Here is a 22,165-nt window from a genome sequence, read left to right as displayed (position 1 = left end):
GACCGGGACCCCACGCATTTCTGCAAAGTCCCAGAACTGCCAGGCTCCCTGTGACCTTCGCTGGGATCCTGCCAAAGTCTGACACCACCCCCTGGGCCTTAGCAACACACAACCCCTGGGGAGCCTGCGACAGGGAGAGAGGCGTGGCCTTTGGGGCCTGACAGTCCCGAGCCCACAGCTCAGCCTCACTTCCTCCCGCTCGTGTGAGCCTGGGTGGGCCGCCATACCCTCTATACCTCACTTCTCTGTGAAAATAGAAATGCAAGTCCCTACCTCACCGAGGGATGACAATGAATGACAATGCATACATGAGCGGCCTGACTTGGTGTCTAGCTCCGGACAGGAAGGAGGCACCCTCCAGAAGATGGCAATCTGGCCATTTCCCTCCTGGCCCCTCATGACAGACCAAAGTCTCTGGAGCCATCCAAGTACATGCTGAGCTGTGCTTCCTGGAGACGAGGGACCCTCCCTCCCAGGGACACGGAGCTTGGTTTAGGGGCAGGCTGCGGGACCCCTGCCCAGCCAGGCCCTCTGTGGATGCAGCCAGTACCAGCATCGCCTTCAGTCTGGCGCTTGATGAAGAATTTTCTCCCACATTACCTCGCTGACCTCGCATCTCCGAAAGCCAGGCCACAGGACCCGCAATTCATGTGCAAAGAACTGAGAGAGGGGACGTCGTCCCTGGGCCAGAGAGCGGCAGCGCCTGCGGGACCACTAGGAGATCACCTCCCACCCCCACAGAGTCATCTCGGGGACCTCCTTCCTGCCGGCAGCAGAGGAACAAGGGGCCCTGGGACCCTGACCCACCCCCCACCGCTCACCCTAAGACTCTGCCTACCTCTGCGTTCTTGGCCCAGTGGAGGGGGCTGGCTCCGTAGCGAGGGTCCTTGCTGTGGATCTGGCTGCTGTCCATGCTGATGATCATTTCAGCACACCTAGGGGGGAAGAGGAGCCAAGGGGAAGTCTAGAAGTCCGTGGGGTGGCAAGAGGTGGCCCAGGGCTGGAAAAGGCCACCACTTGGGGCTTCAACTCCTGGGGAAGAAGAGTTTCTGCAAATAGAGTTGCTACAAAACCAACCAGCATGTGTACTATGGTATGTCCCAGGTATCCTGAGCCCCTGTAGGCGCAGCTCGAGCCCCCGCCTCCAGGAAGCCTTCCCTGATAACTCCAATCGGCAATGATCATTCTCACTAGTGCTTGCTTTAGAGTCAAGCCCCAGCCTCCTCACTGGTGATCTCTGGACAGTGGCCGAGGCCGTGTGCACAGTCCTAGCCGAACTGGCGGGGGGTTAAGGGAGAGAAGACATTTCATTTCTGCACCTGGCACACGGTCACTCCATGCCCAGGTCCTCTGCCGTTGCTGTTCCCTGCAGTGACCTGCATCCTGTGGGAAGCACGGGCAGAGCAATTAAGGCTGCAGTGACCTTCCACTCCTGGGTGTACAACCAGAGGGACTGAAAGGAAGGATTCAGATACCTGTACACCCACGTTCCTAGCAACACCGGTCAAAAGGGGAGACAACCCAAGTGTCCTTCAACAGATGGAGGGGAAAACAGAATGTGGTCCATCCAGACCATGGAGTATTATTCTGCCTTAAAAAGGCAGGGAACTCTGATACGTGGCACGACGCTAATGAACCTTGGAGACAGTTTGCAAAGGGAACGTCGAGTCCCCGGGCCCAAACCAGGCTCTATAAAGGTCAGCGGGGTTGACGCCATCAGCAAAGGGGCTCCCCAGATGGAAGCGGGGGCGGCACCACTCTCTGCAGCCCTAACACCTGTGACTCCCGGAGTGCCACGCGGCGGCAGAGGGAGGTCCCCGTGGGGGACCCGGGAGGCCGCGGCGGTGGCAGCAGTAAGGCACCCCCAAAGTGCGAGGCCCCCTGCGTCGTCTAACATGCAGCGATCTCTTGCCATCTCTGCCAGCCCCACAGGGGAGGCCTGGCAGGGGAGAGAGGAAGGCAGCTAGAGGTGTCTAAGGAAGGAGCCACATGGGCATCACGGGGCCCCTGGACAGCACGGCCTGGGGAAGCTGAAGCAGAGCAAGAGCGGGCCCGCCATGCCGTCTCCCAGCTCTAATGGAGCATCACCCACCACTCGTGCCCACTCGGGGTGTAACCTGCAACCCGGGGAACTGACCACCGGTGGGGAGGGGGGCGGGGGGCAAGGTGGCAGGCCTGTCTCCAGTCATTTGGTCAAGCCTTTCCAAAATTTCTTTTTTTTTTTTTTAAATATTTTTATTTATTTCTAGGAGAGAGAGAGACAGCATGAGCAGGGGAGGGTCAGAGAGAGAGGGAGTCACAGACTCTGAAACAGGCTCCAGGCTCTGAGCTGGCAGTCAGCACAGAGCCCGACGCGGGGCTCGAACCCACGAACCGCGAGATCATGACCTAAGCGAAAGTTGGACGCTTAACCGACTAAGCCACCCAGGCGCCCCGCCTTTCCGAAATTTCTTTTCCATCTCGGCTGGGGCTGAGCAGGATCGTGGAAAAGTGGGCTGGCCCCAGCTTGGACTAGACCTTTGAGGGGATGGCAACACCATGGGGGCCGGCACAGTGGGTGGGGGCAGACTCCAGGAAAGGAAGAGCCTGGGGGACGGCCAGGCTTGCCCTCCCTCCCCACCCCCCACCCCCGCCATGTGTGCACAGCCTTCTCTGCTCTTCCCCCTTCCTGTTTAGCATGGCCTAGAAGGACCTGGTGACTTCTGTGTCTCCTGTCCCAGAGCCACTCTCTTCTCCGGCTCTCTAAGGCCAGCGCTCAGCACAGCGTCCAGACTGCGGGACCAACTACCTCATTCATCCATTCAGTCGGCCATTCCAGCTGGTGTTCCCACTGGGCAATATTTTGAGATATTCATCTCTTTTATCACCTCCCCCCCGCTCCACACACACACACACATACCCACACTCCACATGGAGAATCTTCCCGACACCAGGGCTTCCCAGGTCCCGGGAGGAGGGGAGAAACGTGAAACTGGTCTGGAGCTCCCCATGGCATGGGCCTCGTACCTGCCACCCAGCGGTGCCGCCAGCCAGGAATGACGGGCCCCCAAACCACCTGCCAAGCACCCCCGGGCTCCAAGCCAGGAAGCTGGCAAAGCCACACAGAGCAGCACTGTAGCCAGGAAGGGGGTCACATTGGGCTGGTGGGCTTGGTCTGGGGGGCCCCTCCCTGGGGTTGTACATGCCTCCAGCCCAGGAGGACCACCTGGGGGCGGTGGTGGAAAGGGGACGACCCCGGCCAAGATCTGGATTGTTCTCCTCTAGTTTGGTAGAGGGAGGCTGGTGGCCAGAAATTAAGGTGTGTTATGGAAAACACAGGAACGCCCAACTCTTGTCACAGCGGACTTTCTGGACAGAGATTCATACCCGCTATGCGTTCATCGGGCACTCTCTTTGCACCAGGGTCGGCCCTTGGCACTGATACACTCCCCCCATGAGCCTGGGGCGGCCACTGCTCACCTGGGCGTGGAGACGTGAGCGGGGTGAGAGCTAGAGAGGCAGCCAACCAGGTGGGGGCGGGGGTGAGGTCTTACCCCTTATGGGAGAACTTCATGGCCGTGTGGATGGGGTAGCCGGTGGGCCCCATGACGTTGCACCGGGCATTGCAGAGTAACAGCACGCGCACCATCTCTTGCTTCCCCATCTGGCAGGCCAGGTGCAGAGGCGTCTGCCCTTGGTTGTTCAGCCGGTTCAGGCCGGCAGACGCGTTCTTCCCTAGGAGCTGACAGCAGACACCGGGGTGGATGGAGCCCGACAGAGACAAGCCCCCTGTGTGACCTTCCCCAGCACCGTCGGGGCCAGTCCCCTCCGCCAACTTGAGGGGAAGGGAAGTCTGCCGAGGAGACAGCACTGGTGGGAACATTAAGGGAAGCCCCAGAGAAAGGAGGCTTGGAGGCTAACAGGAGGCCAGCTGTGCCAGGTGGCTTGGGGGCTGGGCTGGCATCGCTGTAGCTCTTATGAAAAATTTCTGAATTGGTAAAATTTAAAAGGGGGCTGCTCCACGGGGTGGGCACTGGGGGTCTGAGCGGGAGCGATTCCTTCTCTCCCCTGTATACGTCCATGTATTTTCGTCTCTCCTGCTTGAAGTTATTTGGCTGGTATTACTTTTTCAATTAAAAAAAAAAAAACAACCCACAGTATTATGAAGAAAGCCAGGAGGTTTTATTTCCTCACCTGCGGCTGAATGCTGTCTTCACAAGTTAATTAACAGCTCTTGCTTGCCTGTGACACCTAGCTGGGCCTGTCAACAGGCTCCATTCAGGCCTGCCTCTAGGGCCACAACCCCACTCACAGCTCTGCCCCTCCCTGGACACAGTTCTTAACCTCACTCAACCTCAGTGTCTTTTTTTTCCCCTTTTTTCTCTATTTTCTTTTAATGTCTTTATTTTGAGAGACAGAGACAGAGAGGAGGGAAGGGTGAGAGACAGTGGGAGACACAGAATCTGAAGCAGGCTTCAGGCTCTGAGCTGTCAGCACAGAGCCCGATGTGGGGCTCGAACCCACAGACTGTGAGATCATGACCTGAGCTAAAGTCGGACACTTAACCGACTGAGCTGACTGAGCCACCCAGGCGCCCCCCCTCCTTTTTTTTTCCTTTTAATGTGTATTTTTGAGAAAGAGGGAGAGTCAGAGCAGGAGTGGGGGAGGGACAGAGAGAGAGGGAGACAGAATCCGAAGCAGGCTCCAGGCTCTGAGCTGTTGGCACAGAGCCTGACATGGGGCTCAAACCCACGAATTGCCAGCTTGTGACCTGACCCGAAGTTGGATGCTTAACCGACTGAACCACCCGGGCGCCCCATCAACCTCAGTTTCTTTGGCAGAGAGAAGAGGATGATGACCCCGCCCACAGAGGCTTTTTGGAGAATTAACTGGAACACAAAACACTCCGCACAGGGCCGGGCATGAGACCAGCACGTGGTAAGGGACACCTTTGATAAGACAGAATGTGCGCGTCCTCTGCAACGAGACCGGCTCCACGGTGCGTGTTGAAGTCCCTCCCCTGAGCACTAATCATATGATATAAACCCATATTTTCTGGAACAATGTAGTCCCTTTCCGATGCCAGCGCAGGGAAGGACAGAACCTTTAGAAGCCTCTTCTAACTAACCCTGGGCAATAAAACACGGTCTGGTATTCTGTCTTTTCCATCTGATATATAAAGCAGCCTTTCCTTCACCCCCTGCAAGTTTTACTTTCATTTTTTCGGCCCAGGTGATCAGAAATTTAACAGGAGGGCTGCATCTGGTGCAAAGAGTCTGCAGGAGCCTGATGGAGTTTTGAGTTCCTGTGAAAAGCTAAGCTCAGGTCCCACCGGACCGTGAGCCCCTCCAGGCAAGGCTGAAATTTCACCCAGGCAGGGTCGGGCTCAGCAGGGGCTCGGGACAAGCTGAACTAAACTGATTGGCTGGCTGGGGCCTCTGGTTTCATGTCCTGGGGCAGAGGACCTCCCTAGGGTGGTCAGAGCACAGTGACCAAGGGCATGCCTCCCTGTCGGAACACAGGAGAGAAGGGGAGGAGAGGAGGGTGCGCCCTCCAGGAAGGAGCTCGGGGGCCCAAGTGGCGACGGTGGGGTGTTGCCAGCACCGGTGGCCCTGCTCACCTGCAGCACCCGGGAATTGTCCCCCTGGACGGCGTAGTGAAAGGCAGTCTCTCCGTTGTTGTCGGTGGCGTCCATCTGGGCGTGGCAGTACTGCACCAGCTCCAGGAGGACCTCCCCGTCACCCTTGCGGCAGGCCAGGTGTAGGGGGGTACAGCCCTCCTCATTCTCCCTGCTATTGGCACAGCTGCGGGGGGCGGGGGGTCAAGAGGAGAGGGGTGCTGAGAAACTCAAGTGCAGAAAAGGAAGTGGGCTTTGAGCTCAAGGCCATTCCTGCCACGCTCAGGCCGGCTGGGTCGAACTTCGGGCTAGTTCACCATTTACTTGGGTCTGATGTGATTTCAGCAGCTGTCCCGTGGCACCTCGGTATGGGACACGTGTCCCAGGGCCACACCAGCCGGAAGCGGGCGGCATGGCGTAGAGAGGGTCGGAGGGCAGGAATCTCATTAGCCTTGGGCAACAGGCTTAACCTTCCGGGCTTCAATACCCTGATTTACAGCAAAGGCACGGATCCGATATCTGCCGTGCCGCCCCAGGAAAGGGACAGAACCGGGGGGGGGGGGGGGGGGGGGGGGGGGGGGGTGAGACACCACACAGCGTGCTGAACAGGCCTGTACACTGCAAAGGGCACTGAGGGGTTGGGGTTTCGAGCCCATGGCCTGGGAGCCGACCGGAGCTGCGGCCACCTGAGGGCGAGCAGGCGAGGCGCAGTCCTGCGGCGGGGCCCGCACGGTCCCTCTCGGGGGCGCCTCCGCTGATGGCAGCGTTGGCCGAAGGGCTGCATGCAAGAAAGTGGTTTCGGAGGGGCGCCTGGGTGGCTCAGTCGGTTAAGCGTCCGACTTTCGCTTAGGTCATGATCTCGCGGTTCGTGGGTTCGGGCCCCGCGTCGGGTTCTGTGCTGACTGCCAGCTCGGAGCCTGGAGCCTGTTTCAGTCTGTGTTTCCCTTTCTCTCTGACCCTCCCCTGGTCACACTGTCTCTCTCTCTCTCTCCTAGAAATAAATAAAACATTTAAAAAAAAAAAAAAAGAAAGTGGTTTCGGAAGGAGACGCAAGGATCTGAGGTCTCTTGAGCTGTCTCCGGCGGAGCGACCTTGCACGGGCCACACGGTCTCTTGGGGGGAGGGTGCCACTTCGTGTGGGTGTTGGAAGGATTCAAGTTCATGGTGGGGATAAAACAACGGGGGTGCTGACACCTGTCGTGCCCTACGTTTCTCCTTCTTGGCTTCAGGTCAGCACTCCTCTGCTCCCACTCAGAGGCAACACTGTCCCTTTTGGAGTGAAAGGTTGCCCAGCAGAGGGGAACTGAGGCAGGACGGAAGCTCCCCAGATCCACCCATACACACACACACCCCTTCCCGAGGGGCCGGCGCTCCTGGCCCACCTGGAAAGGGCCCCTCGCCCACCTGATGATGCGGCTGTGGTGAAAGCACTCCCGGATGCCCAACTCCACGGCCAAATGGGCCACCGACCAGCTGGGGTGGCTGCGGATGAGGTCGGTCAGCTGCTGCAGGGACTCGACATGCAGGACTTGGCTGGAGCTCTCGTAGAAGGGCGGCAGCTGGGAAGAATAGTGCTGGAAGTTCACCAGGGCGTCTGCCTCCCTCTCCAGCTGGAAGAGTCTGTGGAGGAGGGACACAGGAGGACGACATGGGACTGAGCCAGCCTCAGCCCACACCCTCGCGGGAGTCAGGGCCTTGGGTCTCCCCGACACGTGGGTCAATGCCTGCCTCTGGCCAAGCACTGCCCCGTTCCGGCTGGGCTCCCCTCCCCACCACGTACAACTGCGCATGCACACATGCACACATCTCTAAACAGAGTCAGGATTTTCTTTTTATTTAAAAATATTTTGGGGGATGTGGCACCTAGGTGGCTTAGTCTGTTAAGCGTCCGACTTTCGCTTAGGTCATGATCTCGCGGTTCGTGGGATCGGGCCCCGCGTCGGGCTCTGTGATGACTGCCAGCTCAGAGCCTGGAGCCTGTTTCAGAGTCTGTGACTCCCTCTCTCTCTGACCCTCACCTGCTCACGCTGTCTCTCTCTCTCTCCTAGAAATAAATAAAACATTTAAAAATATATATTTTTTTTGGGGGCACCTGCGTGGCTCAGTCAGTTAAGTGTTCTGACTTCAGCTCAGGTCATGATCTCACAGTTTGTGAGTTCAAGCCCTGTGTCGGGTTCTATGCTGACAGCTCAGCCTGGAGCCTGCTCTGGATTCTGTGTCTCGCTCTCTCTCTGCCCCTCCCTACTCTCACTCTCATTCTGGCTCTGGCTCTCTCTCTCTCTTTCAAAAATAAAACATTAAAAAGAATTTAAAAAATAAAAATCTTGTCTTTTCCATTGTTTAAAAATATCATCACATGATGCTTTTAAACATTATTTTACTAAAGCCCTGTCATATCTACTTTCTAAGTTTTTTTTTTTTTAATTTTTTTTAACGTTTTTTATTTTTGGGACAGAGAGAGACAGAGGATGAGCTGGGGAGGGGCACAGAGACAGGGAGCCAGAGAATCTGAAGCAGGCTCCAGGCTCTAAGCTGTCAGCACAGAGCCCGACGTGGGGTTCAAACCCACGAAATGTGAGATCATGACCTGAGCGAAGTCAGATGCTTAACCAACTGAGCCACCTAGGCGCCCCTATCCCCTTTCTAATTTGACTATGACATCTGAGAGCCCCAGCTTCAAGTCTCCAGCCCTCACACAGTAGGAAGTGAATAAGTGTTTAACCTCCATGTCCAGCAGTGGAATGTGATATAAACTGTGATATAAACATCTATGAGATGGAATATTATGCAACCATTAAGATATGATATTTAAAAAACAGCCTCGGGGCACCTGGGTGGCTCAGTTGGTTAAGCATCTGACTTCTACTCAGGTAGTGATCTCACACCGTTCATGGGTTTAAGCCCCATGCTGGGCTCTGTGTTGACAGCTCAGAGCCTGGGGCCTGCCTTGGATTCTGTGTCTCCCTCTCTCTGTCTCTCCCCTGCTTGTGCTCTGACTCCATCTCTCTCAAAAATTAATAAACATTAACATTTTTTTAAAGAACAATAAAATGTTATTTTGTAATGTTAAGTACAAAAGCAAGATACAAATTTGGTATGATACAATGTGAAATAAACGGTGTTAAAAAAAAAAAAAACTGGAAAGGGGCACCTGGGTGGCTCAGTCGGTTAAGTGTCTGACTTCTGACTTTGGCTCAGGTCATGATCTCACAATTCGTGGGTTCCAGCCCCACGCTGGGCTCTGTGCTGACAGCTAGCTCAAAGCCTGGAGCCTGCTTCAGATTCTGTGTCTCCCTCTCTCTCTGACCCTCCCCTGCTCATGCTGTCTCTCTCTCTCAGAAATAAATAAAACATTAAAAAAAAAAAACTGGAAGTGAATATGTCAAAATGTACATGTTAATTTATATGTTCTTTATAATAATTTAAATGTTCTTTATTCATTTCTCTTCTTTAAAAAATTGTTCATTTATTAAGTAGTCTCTACACTCAACATGAGACTCAAACTCACAACCTCCGAGATCAAGAGTCATAGCTTTACTGACTAAGCCAGCCAGGTGCCCCTATACATTTCTGAAGTTTCTAAATTTTCTACAATGAGTCTATATAATTTTTATAATTAAAAAAACCTTATTCATTTTTTTCAAAAAATTTTTAAATGTTTATTTATTTTTGCAAAAGAGAGAGAGTGCACATGTGTGCGAGGGAAGGGCAAATAGAGAGGGAGACACAGAATCCGAAGCAGGCTCCAGGCTCTGTGCTGTCAGCACAGAACCCAACGTGGGGGTTGAACTCACGAACTGTGAGATCATGACCTGAGCCAAAGCCAGAGGATTAACTGACCGAGCCACCTAGGAGCCCTTAATTTTTAAAGAGTTGTATTTAACTCCAGGGTCTGCTATTCACCTGTGTGACCTTGGGAAAATTCCTTCCCTCCCCCAGTCCTATTTGAAACACGGGACTAATTGCACCTGTGTCACCTACCTCACAGAGGTACTGTAAGAATCAGGTGGGATAACCAAGTAACAGCACTTGAAAAACTAATAGTCACAATGATACTTGACATTGAAGACACTGGAAGTTTTGACCAGGACTTCCAACATATAGGCCTACACACCTCCACGGGTCCAGTGGCCAGCCGGGCCAGCGGAGGTGGTGCCCAAAGGTGGCTGGCTTAACAAGCCCCACCTGTTCCTTTCAAGAGCGTGTAACTTTAGCAAATATCTACCGAGTATGTATTCTGCACCTGCCACTGTTCTCTTTTTTTTAATTTTTTAAATGTTTATTTATTTTTGAGAAAGACAGAGAGACAGAGTGTGAGCAGGGGAGGGGCAGAGAGCGAGGGAGACACAGTATCCCGATGCGGGGCTCGAACTCACAAACTGCAAGATCATGACCTGAGCCCAAGTCAGATGCTCATCCCCTCTGAGCCACCCAGGCACCCCAAACACCTGCCACTGTTCCAAATGGAGGGGTAAAACAAAACAGATGACATCGCCTGCCTTCCCGGAGCCCATGTTTTTATGGGCGAGATCAACACAACGAATAAGGTAAAAATCAAAATAACAAAGTACATTAAACGAACTGCCAGGTAATGAGTGCTATAGAGTAAAACAAAGAAAAGAGGATACGGAAGGAAGTCATTCCTCATTCTCCTTGGCTCGTGTTTGTTTCATCTCACCAATCTCTTAACATCAGAATACTCCACGCTACCTGCGGTTGCTATGCCAGGCATAATGACGCTAAAAATTGATCACTGGGTTTAACATCAGTAAGACACTGCCGGCTTCGATAAAACACTTTTGGTGGCAAGCAGAGCCTGAGTGGAATGGTCTAAGAAGGAACGGAATGTAGAAATTGGGGAAGTACAGACAATGTGTTTTAGGGGTTCTGTCGTAGAGGGGAGCAAACAGAGGTAGCTAACGGGGAAAGTGGAGTCAGGCATGTGAATGCTCGTGAGAAGCATCCAAAAGAAAACAGGATCTCTCTGAAGACTTCCACTTCCACGGCAGATTAAGTAATGAGAAGCGGAACGCCTCCTATAGGGACAACCAGAAAAGTGCAACAAAATGTAAAAGGCCATCTGCTTGGGGCACCTGGGTGGCTCAGTCAGTTGAGCAGCCGACTTCGGCTCAGGTCATGATCTCACAGTTTGTGAGTTTGAGCCCCGCATCAGGCTCTGTGCTGATAGCCTGGAGCCTGCTTCCGATTCTGTGTCTCCTTCTCTCTCTGCTCCACCTCTGCTTGTACTCTGTCTCTCAAAAATGAATAAACATTAAAAAAAAATTAAAAAAAAGGCCATCTGCTTGAGGCGCTGGATACCTAAGCATCCAGGGATGAAATGCCAGGCTGGAAGGGATCACAGAAAACCAGGAAGTGAGCCTGGTGTTGACGGCCGCTGTCACTTGAGAGGCTGGAGGGCTCAGGGGACAGGGACCAGAGGCCAGGGACGGGCCACCTCTTACTGTGGGTGGGAATCCTGGTGGACTAAGGTTGCCAGGTCCCTGGGAGAAGCAAACACAAAGAAACAGCAAGCCACACTTCTAAAAGTGTGATTTCTAAAAGCACTGCTGCAAATCTAAAGTGTCGCACACAATCAAAACTCAAGAGACGGGGGCACCTGGGTGGCTCAGTCGGTTAAGTGTCTGACTTCGGCTCAGGTCATGATCTCACAGTTCGTGAGGTTGAGCCCCACATCAGGCACTTTACTGTCAGCCTGGGGCCCACTTCAGATTCTCTGTCTTCCTCTTTCTCTGCCTCTCCTCCATTTATATTCTCTCTCTCAAAAATAAATCTTAAAAAAAAAAAAAAAAAACACTTAAAAAAGGGGGGGCACCTGGGTGGCTCAGTTGATTAAATGCCCAACTCTTAGTTTCAGATCAGGTCATGATCTTGCAGTTCGTGAGTTCAAGCCCCACATTGGGCTCTGCACTGACAGTGAGGAGCCTGCTTGGGATTCTCTCTTTTCCCTCCCCCTCTCTCTCTGCCCCTCCCACACTTGTGCTCTCTCTCTCAAAACAAATAAATAAACAAACAAACAAACAAAAAGCAGACTGGGCAATGCTGAAGAGAAAACTAGTGAACAGGAAGATAGGCCAGAAAAACGTAAACAGAATAAAAGCCTGAAGAGCCTCGGGATGAAAATGCAGGACAGGAGAGAAAAGACACAGAATACAGAATGAAAAGATCTACTGTACGTACAAGTGACTCCACAGAAACAGAACAGAAAAAGAACTGCACAGAAGCTCCATTTGAAGAGTTAACATTGGTGAACTTTCCAAAATTGATGATGCCTGTTTTTAGACTAACTGAAACTATCCATGCGCTCTCCCACACAAACACAAGCATAGAAATCCACACTTGGGGACCTTGTGGGGGTTTTAAAATATGGCCCTCAAATCCTTTGACCCTCTGCTCCCATTGAGCAGTAGTGGCGTATGTCTCTTTGCCCTTTAATTTGCCAACAGAATATGGCAAAAGGGATGCTACCCTAGTCTCTGGACCAAGGCCCTAAGAGACTGGAAGTTTCTACCTCTTTCCTCTTGGGGCCCAGCTATCATGCCGTGGGGAGACTGACACAGCCCACAGGGATGACTCGGTCTTGGACCCTCAGCCCTGGACGAACTCCCAGCCAACAGCCAGGACCAACCTGCTGTTGTGAGTGATTCATCTTAGAGGTGGGTCCTGCAGTGAAGCCAAATAACTGATTGTTGTTTTTTAAATGTTTATTTATTTGGTGGAGAGAGAGAACAAGCAGGGGAGGGGCAGAGAGAAAGAGAGACATGGAATCTGAAGCAGGCTCCAGACTCCAAGTGGTCAGCGCGGAGCCCAATGCGGGGCTCGAACCCACAAACCATGAGATCATGACCTGAGCCAAAGTCGGACGATCAACCAACTGAGCCACCCAGGTGCCCCTTGATTGTTGTTTTAAGCCGAGTTCTGGGCTAGCTTGTTACACAGCAGTAACAGAGTATGACACATACCGGTCAACATATTGAAACACGGCAACAACTGACATGTCCCATATTACAATGGCTGTAAACAAAATGTGAAGAAAAATACTGACAATAGCAGAGGAGAAAGTTGTCTTCAAAGACTGGCAGCTGGCTTCTCAGCAAGGGAAGCCAGAGATAATGGAATGACATTGTTAAAGAGCTAAAAGAAAATAGACGTCCATGAGAATTCTGTATCAGCACGCTTCCCTTTAAGTAGGAAGTTTATATTAAAACATTTCACTAGTCACATCAACAAAGAGAAAGAGAGAGAGGCTTTGTCATTAGCCGACTTGCACAAAAGAAAATAGAAAAGGATTTTCTTCAGGTGGAAGGAACTTGATCCTGTATCGAAGGCCTAGGATCCAGGGAAAAAATGAAGTACCACGAAAATGGCATATATGGTGGGTGAAACTAAATAAGTATTGGTGGCATCATGTCTTGCTGTGTTTAAAAAAAAAAAAAATAGAATTAAAACAAATAAGTGGTATAGAAGCCTAGAGGGAGAATAATGGGGTTAAAAAGTTCTAAGGCCCGTTTATTGTCTGGAAGACACTACAGTACCAGCTGTACTTCAGTAAGGCCAAGGATGAATGTTCCAATCTCTAGGCTTCTATCCAGAACTGGGAAGAGTTTCAGACTTTGCCCTACTTGCAAACTAACAAGTTCGCCTGACATAGTTTCATGGATGCTGGCAGAAGACACGAGATTCCTGGATAAAGACAATGGACAACTTATTACTCACAGCAACAGCAGCAGCCAGAGTATCAGCGTGTGTGCTGGTTCCCTGGGCCAGGTGCTACCTGCTCACATTGCATTAGAAGAGAGAAACCCTGAGTGCGGGGAACTTGAACCCTCTACGATTGTTAATAAGCAAATCTGTCTCGGCTTTGTTCTGGAGGATGATCTGATCTTTATTCCCTGAGAGGGGAAAGCAAACGTCCCCTCTGCTTGAGGGAAAGACCTGATCTCTTATCTTCTAAGGCTGTTCGCTATATTAACCTCCTTGTAAAGCTAGCTTGAAACAGAGGAAGTCAGTGTCGCTGCTTGCAAGACGTACAGACACATGAGAGACCCACAGAGAATTGTCCCCCAGCCATTATCACTGAAAGAGAATGACAGAATGCATAACTTGCAAGCTGACGGAGAGGGGACAAATGGCCTAATATGAAAATGATCACGAATTGCAAAACCATTACACTAAGTGGGGAAAAAAGTTGTAAGATCTCATGCTGTATGATTGAAAGGCAAAACCTTAGTGATGGAAAGCATGTCAGTGTTTTCCAGGGGCGGTGGTGGGTGCAGGGGACTTAGCGCAGGGGTGCGGGGAGGGAACTCTGGAGTTCACAGACACGTTCTCTGTCTTCACTGCGGTGATGGCACGTGGCTGTGCCCCGTCACCGAAACTCATCAAATGCTACACTTCCCATTGGTAAATTTCATATTTTTCTAAACTGCATCTCAGGAAAGCCAACTAAAACAAAACAAAAATGAAACTGTGTAAGAAGACAAGAAAGAAAGGAATAAAGAAAATAGGTGGCACAATGGCAACAAAAAGACAATAGCGAGGTGACAGATTTAGCCCCAAATGTATCAGCATGATATGAAGGAGAAATAGACTACATGTCCCAAATTAACATAAGGAATAACAGACAAGGATAATACAGGAAAAGAGACAACTCTATACTCCAAACAAGATTTAAAATATAAGGAAATTATATATATATATATGTATATATATACACACACATATATATACGTATATGTTTTTTATATTTAAGAACTATTTCTGTATATATTTATATATTTTTAATATTACGTTATATGTTGTATATTGTATATATATTATACAATCTAATATATATACAATCTATATATATTATACAATCTATAATACTAACCCAAAAACTTGGGCAAGCTATATTGATAAGAGAAAAAGTAGTTTAGGAAAGCATTACTGGAAACAAAGAAGGGATAATTCTTAAAAAAAAATTTTTTTTAATGTTTTATTTATTTCTGAGAGAGAAAGACAGTGTGAGCAGGGGCGGTTCAGAGAGAGAGGGAGATACAGAATCTGAAGCAGGCTCCAGGCTCTGAGCTGGCTGTCAGCACAGAGCCCAACGCGGGGCTCGAACCCATGAACCGTGAGATCATGACCTGAGCCGAAGTCGGACGCTTAACTGACTAAGCCACCCAGGCACCCCAAGAGGGGACAATTCTTAATGATGACAGTTTTAATCCACCAGGAAAACACAACAATTAAGTTATGCACCTCATCATAAATTAAGTCCAGGATTAAGTCAAAGTTGACAGAATTTTTTAAAAGATATAGAACATTTAAAAAACAATGAAATCATTCATAATTTCAGCAAAAAAAGAAAAAAACTAGACAAATCCACAATCACACTGAAATATTTTAATAACTTTCACTACTCCTAAACAATCAAACCAAAAAAAAAAAAAATCCCTATTGGATCTAGAACTGTTAGTCAACCTGACCTGGCCGACATATATGAAATGCTATCAGCTACAGAATAAACATTCAAGCACATGCAAACAAAAGTTAGAAACACTGGGTGTAAGCTGGGCCATAAAGTACATCTGAACAAATTTCAAAGGCTTTAAAGTATTTACTTTTAAAAAATGTTTGTTTGTTTGTTTGTTTATTTTTGAGAAAGAACAAGCACAAGCGGGAGAGGGGCAGAGAGAAAGAGGGAGACAGAGAATCCCAAGCAGGCTCCACACCATCAGCACAAAGCCCCACATGGGGCTTGAACTCACGAACTGTGAGCTCATGACCTGAGCTGAAACCAAGAGTCGGACACTCAACCGACTGAGCCCCCCATGTGCCTCTCAAAGGCTTTAAAATATTTAGACCATGTTCTCTGACTACAATGAAACTAAGCAAAAGACCAGTAACAAAAAAGGGAAGGAAAAGTCTCATACCTTGAAAAGAAATACATATAGATACAAACAAAATACATATAGATACATATAAACTATGGTTCAAATACACGTAAAAATCTTTTTTAATGGGGTGTCTGGGTGTCTCAACCAGTTGAGAATCTAGCTCTTGATTTTGCTCAGGTCATGATTTCATGGTTCATGGGATTGAGACCCTAGTTGGGCTCTGAGCTGGCAGTGCATAGCCTGCTTGGGCTTCTCTCTCTTCCCTTCTCTCTGCCCCTACCCTGCATGCTCGCTATCTCTCAATCTCTCTCTTTCTCTCTCTCTAAAAAATAAATAAACGGATGGTTAAGTGTCCAACTTTGGTATAGGTCATGATCTTGCAGTCTGTGAGTTGAGTCCCATGTCAGATTCTGGGCTGACAGCTCAGAGCCTGGTGCCTACTTTGGATTCTGCGTCTCCCTGTCTCTCTGCCCTTCCTCTGTTCACACTCTCTCTGTCTCAAAAATAAACATTAAAAAAAATTTTTTAAATGGAACCAGAAAAGGTCCTGAATAGCCAAAGGAATCTTGAAAAAGACAACCAAAGCTGGAGGCATCACAATTCTGGACTTCAAACTGTATTACAAATCTGTAATCATCAAGAAAGTATGGTACTAGCACAAAAACAGACACTTAGATTAATGGAACAGAATAGAAAGCCCAGAAATGGACCCACAAATGTATGGCCAACTAATCTTTGACAAAGCAGGAAAGAGGGGCACCTGGGTGGCTTAGTCGGTTAGGCGTCCGACTTTCGCTTGGGTCATGATCTCACAGTTCGTGGGTTCGAGCCCCGCGTCGGGCTCTGTGCTGACTGCCAGCTCAGAGCCTGGAGCCTGTTTCAGAGTCTGTGTCTCTCTCTCTCTGACCCTCCCCTGCTCATGCTGTCTCTCTCTCTCTCCTAGAAATAAATAAAACATTTAAAAAAAATTAAAAATAGAACTACCCTACGAGCAAGCAATTGCACTACTAGGAATTTATCCAAGGGATACAGGTGTGCTGTTTTGAAGGGGCACACGCACTCCAATGTTTATGGAAGCGCTATCAACAACAGCCAAAGTATGGAAAGAGCCCAAATGTCTATCAGTGGATGAATGGATAAAGATGTGGCATATAGATACAATGGAGTATTACTCAGCAATCAAAAAGAATGAAATCTTGCCATTTGCAACTACGTGGATGGAACTGGAGAGTATTATGCTAAGTGAAATTAATCAGTCAAAGACAAATATCCTAAGACTTCACTCATATGAGGCTTTAAGATATAAAACAGATGAATATAAGGGAAGGGAAGCAAAGATAATATAAAAACAGGGAGGGGGACAAAACATAAGAGACTCTAAAATATAGAGAACAAACAGCGTTGCTGGAGGGGTGGGGGGTATGGGCTAAATGGGTGAGGGGCATTAAGGAGTCTACTCTTGAAATCACTGTTGTGCCATATGCTAACTAACTTGGATGTAAATTTAAAAATAAAGTAAAAAAAGTAAAAATAAATTATTATTAAAAAAATAAATTATTTCAAATTCAAAGATTTGAAAAACTAAAAAAATTTTAATAAATAATCTAAAAAAAATTTTTTTTTAACTGTCTATGGTTCAAACAAAAAGTCCTGGGGAAATCTGGCAAATACCTTGACTCGGTGATAATGTAAATAAATATTCTCTACCAAGTTTGTGGAGGAACCTCTACTTCTGGATAGGACTGAGGAGCTTGTACCAAACTAGCCTTCCTGCTGAAAACAAATAAAAGTCAGGATTAATGCAAATGAGTACATGGTGTTTGGAGGGAACCCAGGGCAAGCAAGAACACGGGGCCAAGATGGTAGACTAGAGAGAAGCACACTGAGGTAAGCCCCTCATTTCTACTCAGGGCACTCTGGGATCTGTGATGCACGATATAAAGGCTGGGAGGCAGCCAGGTGCTGCCAGAATTACCACGAGGCAAAGAGAGGCCAGTATTCAGAGTCTTCTGAGACGGCCAGAACTTGAGGGAATTACAGAGAAGTAAGCCCAAAATTCCACATGCCATTTTCTCTCATAAGTTATGCAGAGCAAGATGTCAGGAAACCAAACAGAGCAGCGCCTGGGTGGCTCAGTTGGTTGAATGTCAGACTTCAGCTCAGGTCATAATCTCACAGTTCGTGAATTTGAGTCCTCGCATCAGGCTTGCTGCTGTCAGCACGGAGCCCACTTCAGATCCTCTGACCCCCTTTCTCTGCCCTTCCCCTGCTCATGCTCTCTCTCTTTCAAAAATAAACAAACATGGGGGCACCCAGGTGGCTCAGTTGGTTAGGCATCCGACTTCGGCTCAGGTCAGATCTCATGGTTCATGGGTTCGAGCCCCGCATCAGGCTCTGTGCTGACAGCTCAGAGCCTGGAGCCTGCTTCCGATTCTGTGTCTCCCTCTCTCTCTGCCCCTCCCCCCGCTCATGCTCTGTCTCTGTCTCAAAAAAAAAACCTATAAAAAAAATAAACAAACATGAAGAAAAAAGAAAAAGAGGAGGAGGAAGGAGGAAGAAGGAAGGAAGGAAGGAAGGAAGGAAGGAAGGAAGGGAGGGAGGGAGGGAGGGGAGGGGAAGAGAGAGAGAGAGAGAGAGAGAGAGAGAGAGAAAGAAACCAAACAGAAAACAGTAGCAGAAAGGACACAGAACTGAGCAGAAACTGTGGCAGTTTTTCAGTACTTAGAAAACAGAGATTAAAGTTCAATCTGGAAGGACCCTGGTGAAACCAAGGCCTTCAGCTGAGGCCTTAGAACTTCTACCCCCTTAAAGTAGACGTTATGACCTAGGAGTCAATTTCAAGTAGATAATCAATCTAGTTACAAAAGGCAAAATAATAAAGCTTCCGGAAGATACTACAGAACTACAGAAAAATATCCTCAACCCCTCATGGTAAAGAAGAAATTTCTTAAACAGTACACGAAAGCAAACAATAAAAGAAATCAGAGACTCTGACTTCCTTGAGATGAAGAACTCTTACTTATCAACAGATAGCATGAAGAAAGTACAAGGGTTGAGGCACCTGGGTGGCTCAGTCGGTTAAGCGTCCAACTTCAGCTCAGGTCATGATCTCACAGTTCTTGGGTTCGAGCCCCATGCCAGGCTCTGCACTGAGAACTCAGAGCCTGGAACCTGCTTCAGATTCTGTGTTTCCCTCTCTCTCTGCCCCTCCTCTAGCTGTGCTCTCTCTAAAATAAACAAATAAACATTAAAATTTAAAAAAAAAAGAAAGTATAAGGGCAAGCCATGAGGGGATGGCTGCAACACACATTGCCAACAAAAGGTGTGTATTTGAATACAGATGCTAAAACTGTAAGAAAAAGAACTTCTTTTTTTTTTAAGTGTTCAAGAGCAGAGAACAGGCACTTCACTGAAGGGGACTGCCAAATGGCTCATCAACTTATCCAAAGGTACTCAAACTCGTATGTAATCAGGCAAAGGCAAATTAAAGCCACAATGAGACACTACTACACATCCAACAGAATGATACTTTTTTTTTTTTAAGCTAGCAACACTATGCATCAGAAGTAACAGGAATCTCCTTCGTTGCTGACAGGAAAGAGAGGGGCATTATCCACTGAAGCTCAGGACGTGCATGGTCTTGGCTCCCGGATTCCACTCCCCGATAGATGTCCGCCACATATACACACACCAAGAAAACCAAAAGCAATCCACATTCCACCAACACCCAAATGAATTAGCGAAGCTGTGATATCGTCCACACAGCGGAATTGTACTGCACAGAAGTCAGGCCCAGTTCCACGCAAAAACATGTAGAAATCTCACTAACAAAATGCTGAGCAAACAAGTCAGAGAGAGAAGCAGTGACCAGCAAGTCAGGTTAATGGTTACCCTTGGAGACAAGGGAGCACAAGAGAGGCTTCCAGGGTGCTGCAAGGTTCTATGTTTTGACATGGGTGAAGAGGTATTTGTGATCATTGAGCTGCATGTACTTTTCCACACGAGGCATATTTCACTCTTTTTAACAAGTTTAAAGAGACAGAACAGGAGGAGGGAATTGGGGACAGCTGAATAGAGGCAGTGCCTGGGGGGAAATGAAGTCAAGAATGAATTTTTTTTTTAAAAAGGAAAAAAAGAGGCCACAGCACATTTGTATAGCAATGGACAATACCTAGGCAGGAGGGAGAAATTATCCAGGAGAGAGGAAAGAATTGCTGAAGTGATGTCCTGAGGTGGATGAGGGGATGTTGACCTTGACAGGGACTGGCCTCTGCAGTGACAACAGGGAAGGCCCAGAATGCCGGAGCAGGTGGTGTGGGCAGACAGGGTGGGGACACTCGCCTGCTGCGGACGAGCATGAAGGGGAAGGGAGGGAAGGAAGTGGAGGACAGGGTGAGGCATACCTGCTGGCACTTTTGGGTGAGAGCAGGCAGCATGGAGGGGAGCTCCTCCGACCACGGTGCAGAACTGGAATTAACTAGCATTAGGGTTTTGCCAAGCAAATATGAAGAAGAAAGAAGCAAGAAAGCAGAGAAGGTGTGCAAGGCGTGATTATACTGACAGCTTCAGCAGGGCAAGAAGTGAAGTCCATGAGAGGGATATGGCCCTTAGCAGGGTGGCGGCTCGGTCTGTGTCTGCAGGGGGAGAACTTGGCATTGAGAGGAGGAGGGAGAAGAAGCAGGAAAGACAGAACCAAGGGTGGAAAGTGGGGGGCTTGTACTTGCAGAAGAGCTGTGGTTACTGGTGGTGACAAGACCCAGGGAATGGCCGTGTGGGCTGGGAGAGGTCTGGGACCAAGAGCCGTGGGTGCGAGCGGGGTGCCCTGCGAATTTCACAGTCACCGAGCGTCAAGACAGGCAGTGATGGTGATACGGTGCTTTGGGCCAGGGGCACGTGTCCCTAGGGGTGTGGGGAACCCCCAGGACAGAGTGTAGGCAGTACAGGCTGATGATTCATGCCTGGGGGTAAGGGGCACCCTGTTTCTCCTCCAGGTCCAGCAGGGGAAAGACCGGGAAAGAAAACTCTTGAGGCTTTTGGGGAGAGCCAGGCTTGGGTTAGGGCCAGGGGTGAAAGATCCAGAGAAAAGACAACACTGAGAGGGCTCATGGGGCTCTCTTTCCCCTCTCTTCTAGAACTGAGCCCCGAGACAAAAGCCACCTGGCAACAGCTCTGGGAAGCCTCAGCCTCAGCTGGGAATGACCTGTGGGTGCGCCTCAGAGGGTCTGTGAACTTCTGGAAATCGCATGCAAATATGTGGCCATGCATTTGCATTTGGGGGTGGAGCGGTCCCCTGGGACTTTCAGTAGCGTCCTAGACCAAAGCAGGGGCAGAAACCAATAGGCTACAGAGGCCCCTAACTGTCCAGTTTCAAAACTGAGCACAAGCGCTTCGGCACGGAGGAGAAACCCTTTGCATTCGCTGTGCCTGTCTGTGGAGCCCTGTCCCCGCACCTCCTCCAGATGGACTCTTCCTTCCCCTTTTAGGCTCGTCTCTCACCCAAATACCCCCGAGAGGCCTTTTCCAAATCCTCCTGTTAAAGACACACCCATCTTCAGTGGACACAGTCAACCACACACACGCAACAAATACACACCGTGCATCTGTGGCCTGGCACTACGACGGGCATTGGGAGAGAGGCCTCTGTCCCAGGTGCTGTCCCTCAGGACCTCTGCGGTCTACTGGGGACATGGATGTGCAAACAAACATGTAGCGATCCAAGGCAAGAGGGGTGGACAGAAGTATGGACGGCGCCAAGGGAGAAGAAGGTGGGTGAGGACCCGCTCACAGAGCAGGGAGCCGAGGGTCAGGCAAAGGGGGTGGGGAAGAGTGGCGGCGACCAGGACAGAGAACGGAGGGTCAGAGGGGGAGGTCTGTTTGGGGAGCGTAAGAGCCTCACTCGTTCCTATTATAACATTTATCCTGCTGCCTGCTGGGTACGGATCTACCTTTCCTTGCTGCCGTGGGAGCCCCAGGAGGGCAGATGTGCTGTGTCCGGCTCTGCTCAGAGAGGGTGGGCTGTGGGCTGGATGAAAAGGGAAGCAGCCGGCATGGGATGTGTGGCCAGGACACAGGCCACTCGGCTTGTCCGAGGTGCTGACGCATCAACGTCCCAGTGCAGAGGACCTTGAAGATCAGTCCCCTTCCGAGAAGCAAAGATCATTTGCTTCGTGCCGCTTTGATCATTTCTTTCTAGGATTCCTGGAAAGCGCAGCCCTGCTTCTGCTGGGTACCAGTGACGTGCAACTATCACATGTCACAAACGAAGGGCAGGAGCTGGTGATGAATTCGCAGCAGGAACATAAGCACGGACGTTATCATAACGCGCACACAACGCTCCCAGCAGAAGAGCCAGGGCTCTGGACCACACGCCGGGCCGGGGGCGCCCAGGACGGGCCCAGGCGAGCGGAGTCCTGCCCAGCTCACTGCCGCACTGCAGAGTGGCCTGGTTGGCGGGGGGGGGGGGGGGGGGGGGGGGGGGGGGGGAAGACCTGGGTCCTGGAGCCAGACTGCTGGGTCTGGACCCCAGCTCTACGCCCAACCAGCTATGTGACTCGGGCAAGTTACTAAAATTCACTCCTCCTTTTGTAAGAGGGGGTCAGTAATACCCCCTACACCCTGGGACTGTTTGTGAGGCTCTAGTGAGTTACTTTTTAGACCTCGGCGCCTCACA

At 49.9% G+C, this 22,165-nt stretch overlaps 1 protein-coding gene across 5 annotated transcripts in view; it reads right to left on the bottom strand.

Annotated features, from left to right (window-relative positions):
• Positions 1–22,165, bottom strand: part of PLA2G6 (phospholipase A2 group VI) — a 61,266-nt gene that overhangs the window by 25,148 nt on the left and 13,953 nt on the right. For all 5 annotated transcript variants that reach the window (XM_039246072.1, XM_039246075.1, XM_039246071.1 and 2 more), the window contains exons 3-6: positions 7,001–7,216; positions 5,600–5,783; positions 3,534–3,721; positions 839–935 (exon numbers count right to left, since the gene is read on the bottom strand). In XM_039246072.1, the coding sequence (XP_039102003.1) occupies positions 839–935; positions 3,534–3,721; positions 5,600–5,783; positions 7,001–7,216 (685 nt within the window). The remainder of the gene's footprint in view (positions 1–838; positions 936–3,533; positions 3,722–5,599; positions 5,784–7,000; positions 7,217–22,165) is intronic.

This window comes from Hyaena hyaena, unplaced genomic scaffold, assembly GCF_003009895.1.
Source record: "Hyaena hyaena isolate Hyena2069 unplaced genomic scaffold, ASM300989v1 scaffold_280, whole genome shotgun sequence".
In the NCBI taxonomy this organism is placed as follows: Eukaryota; Metazoa; Chordata; class Mammalia; order Carnivora; family Hyaenidae; genus Hyaena; species Hyaena hyaena.
The sequence above is the reverse complement of the archived record's forward strand: the minus strand, read 5'-3'. Positions and strand labels throughout refer to the sequence as shown.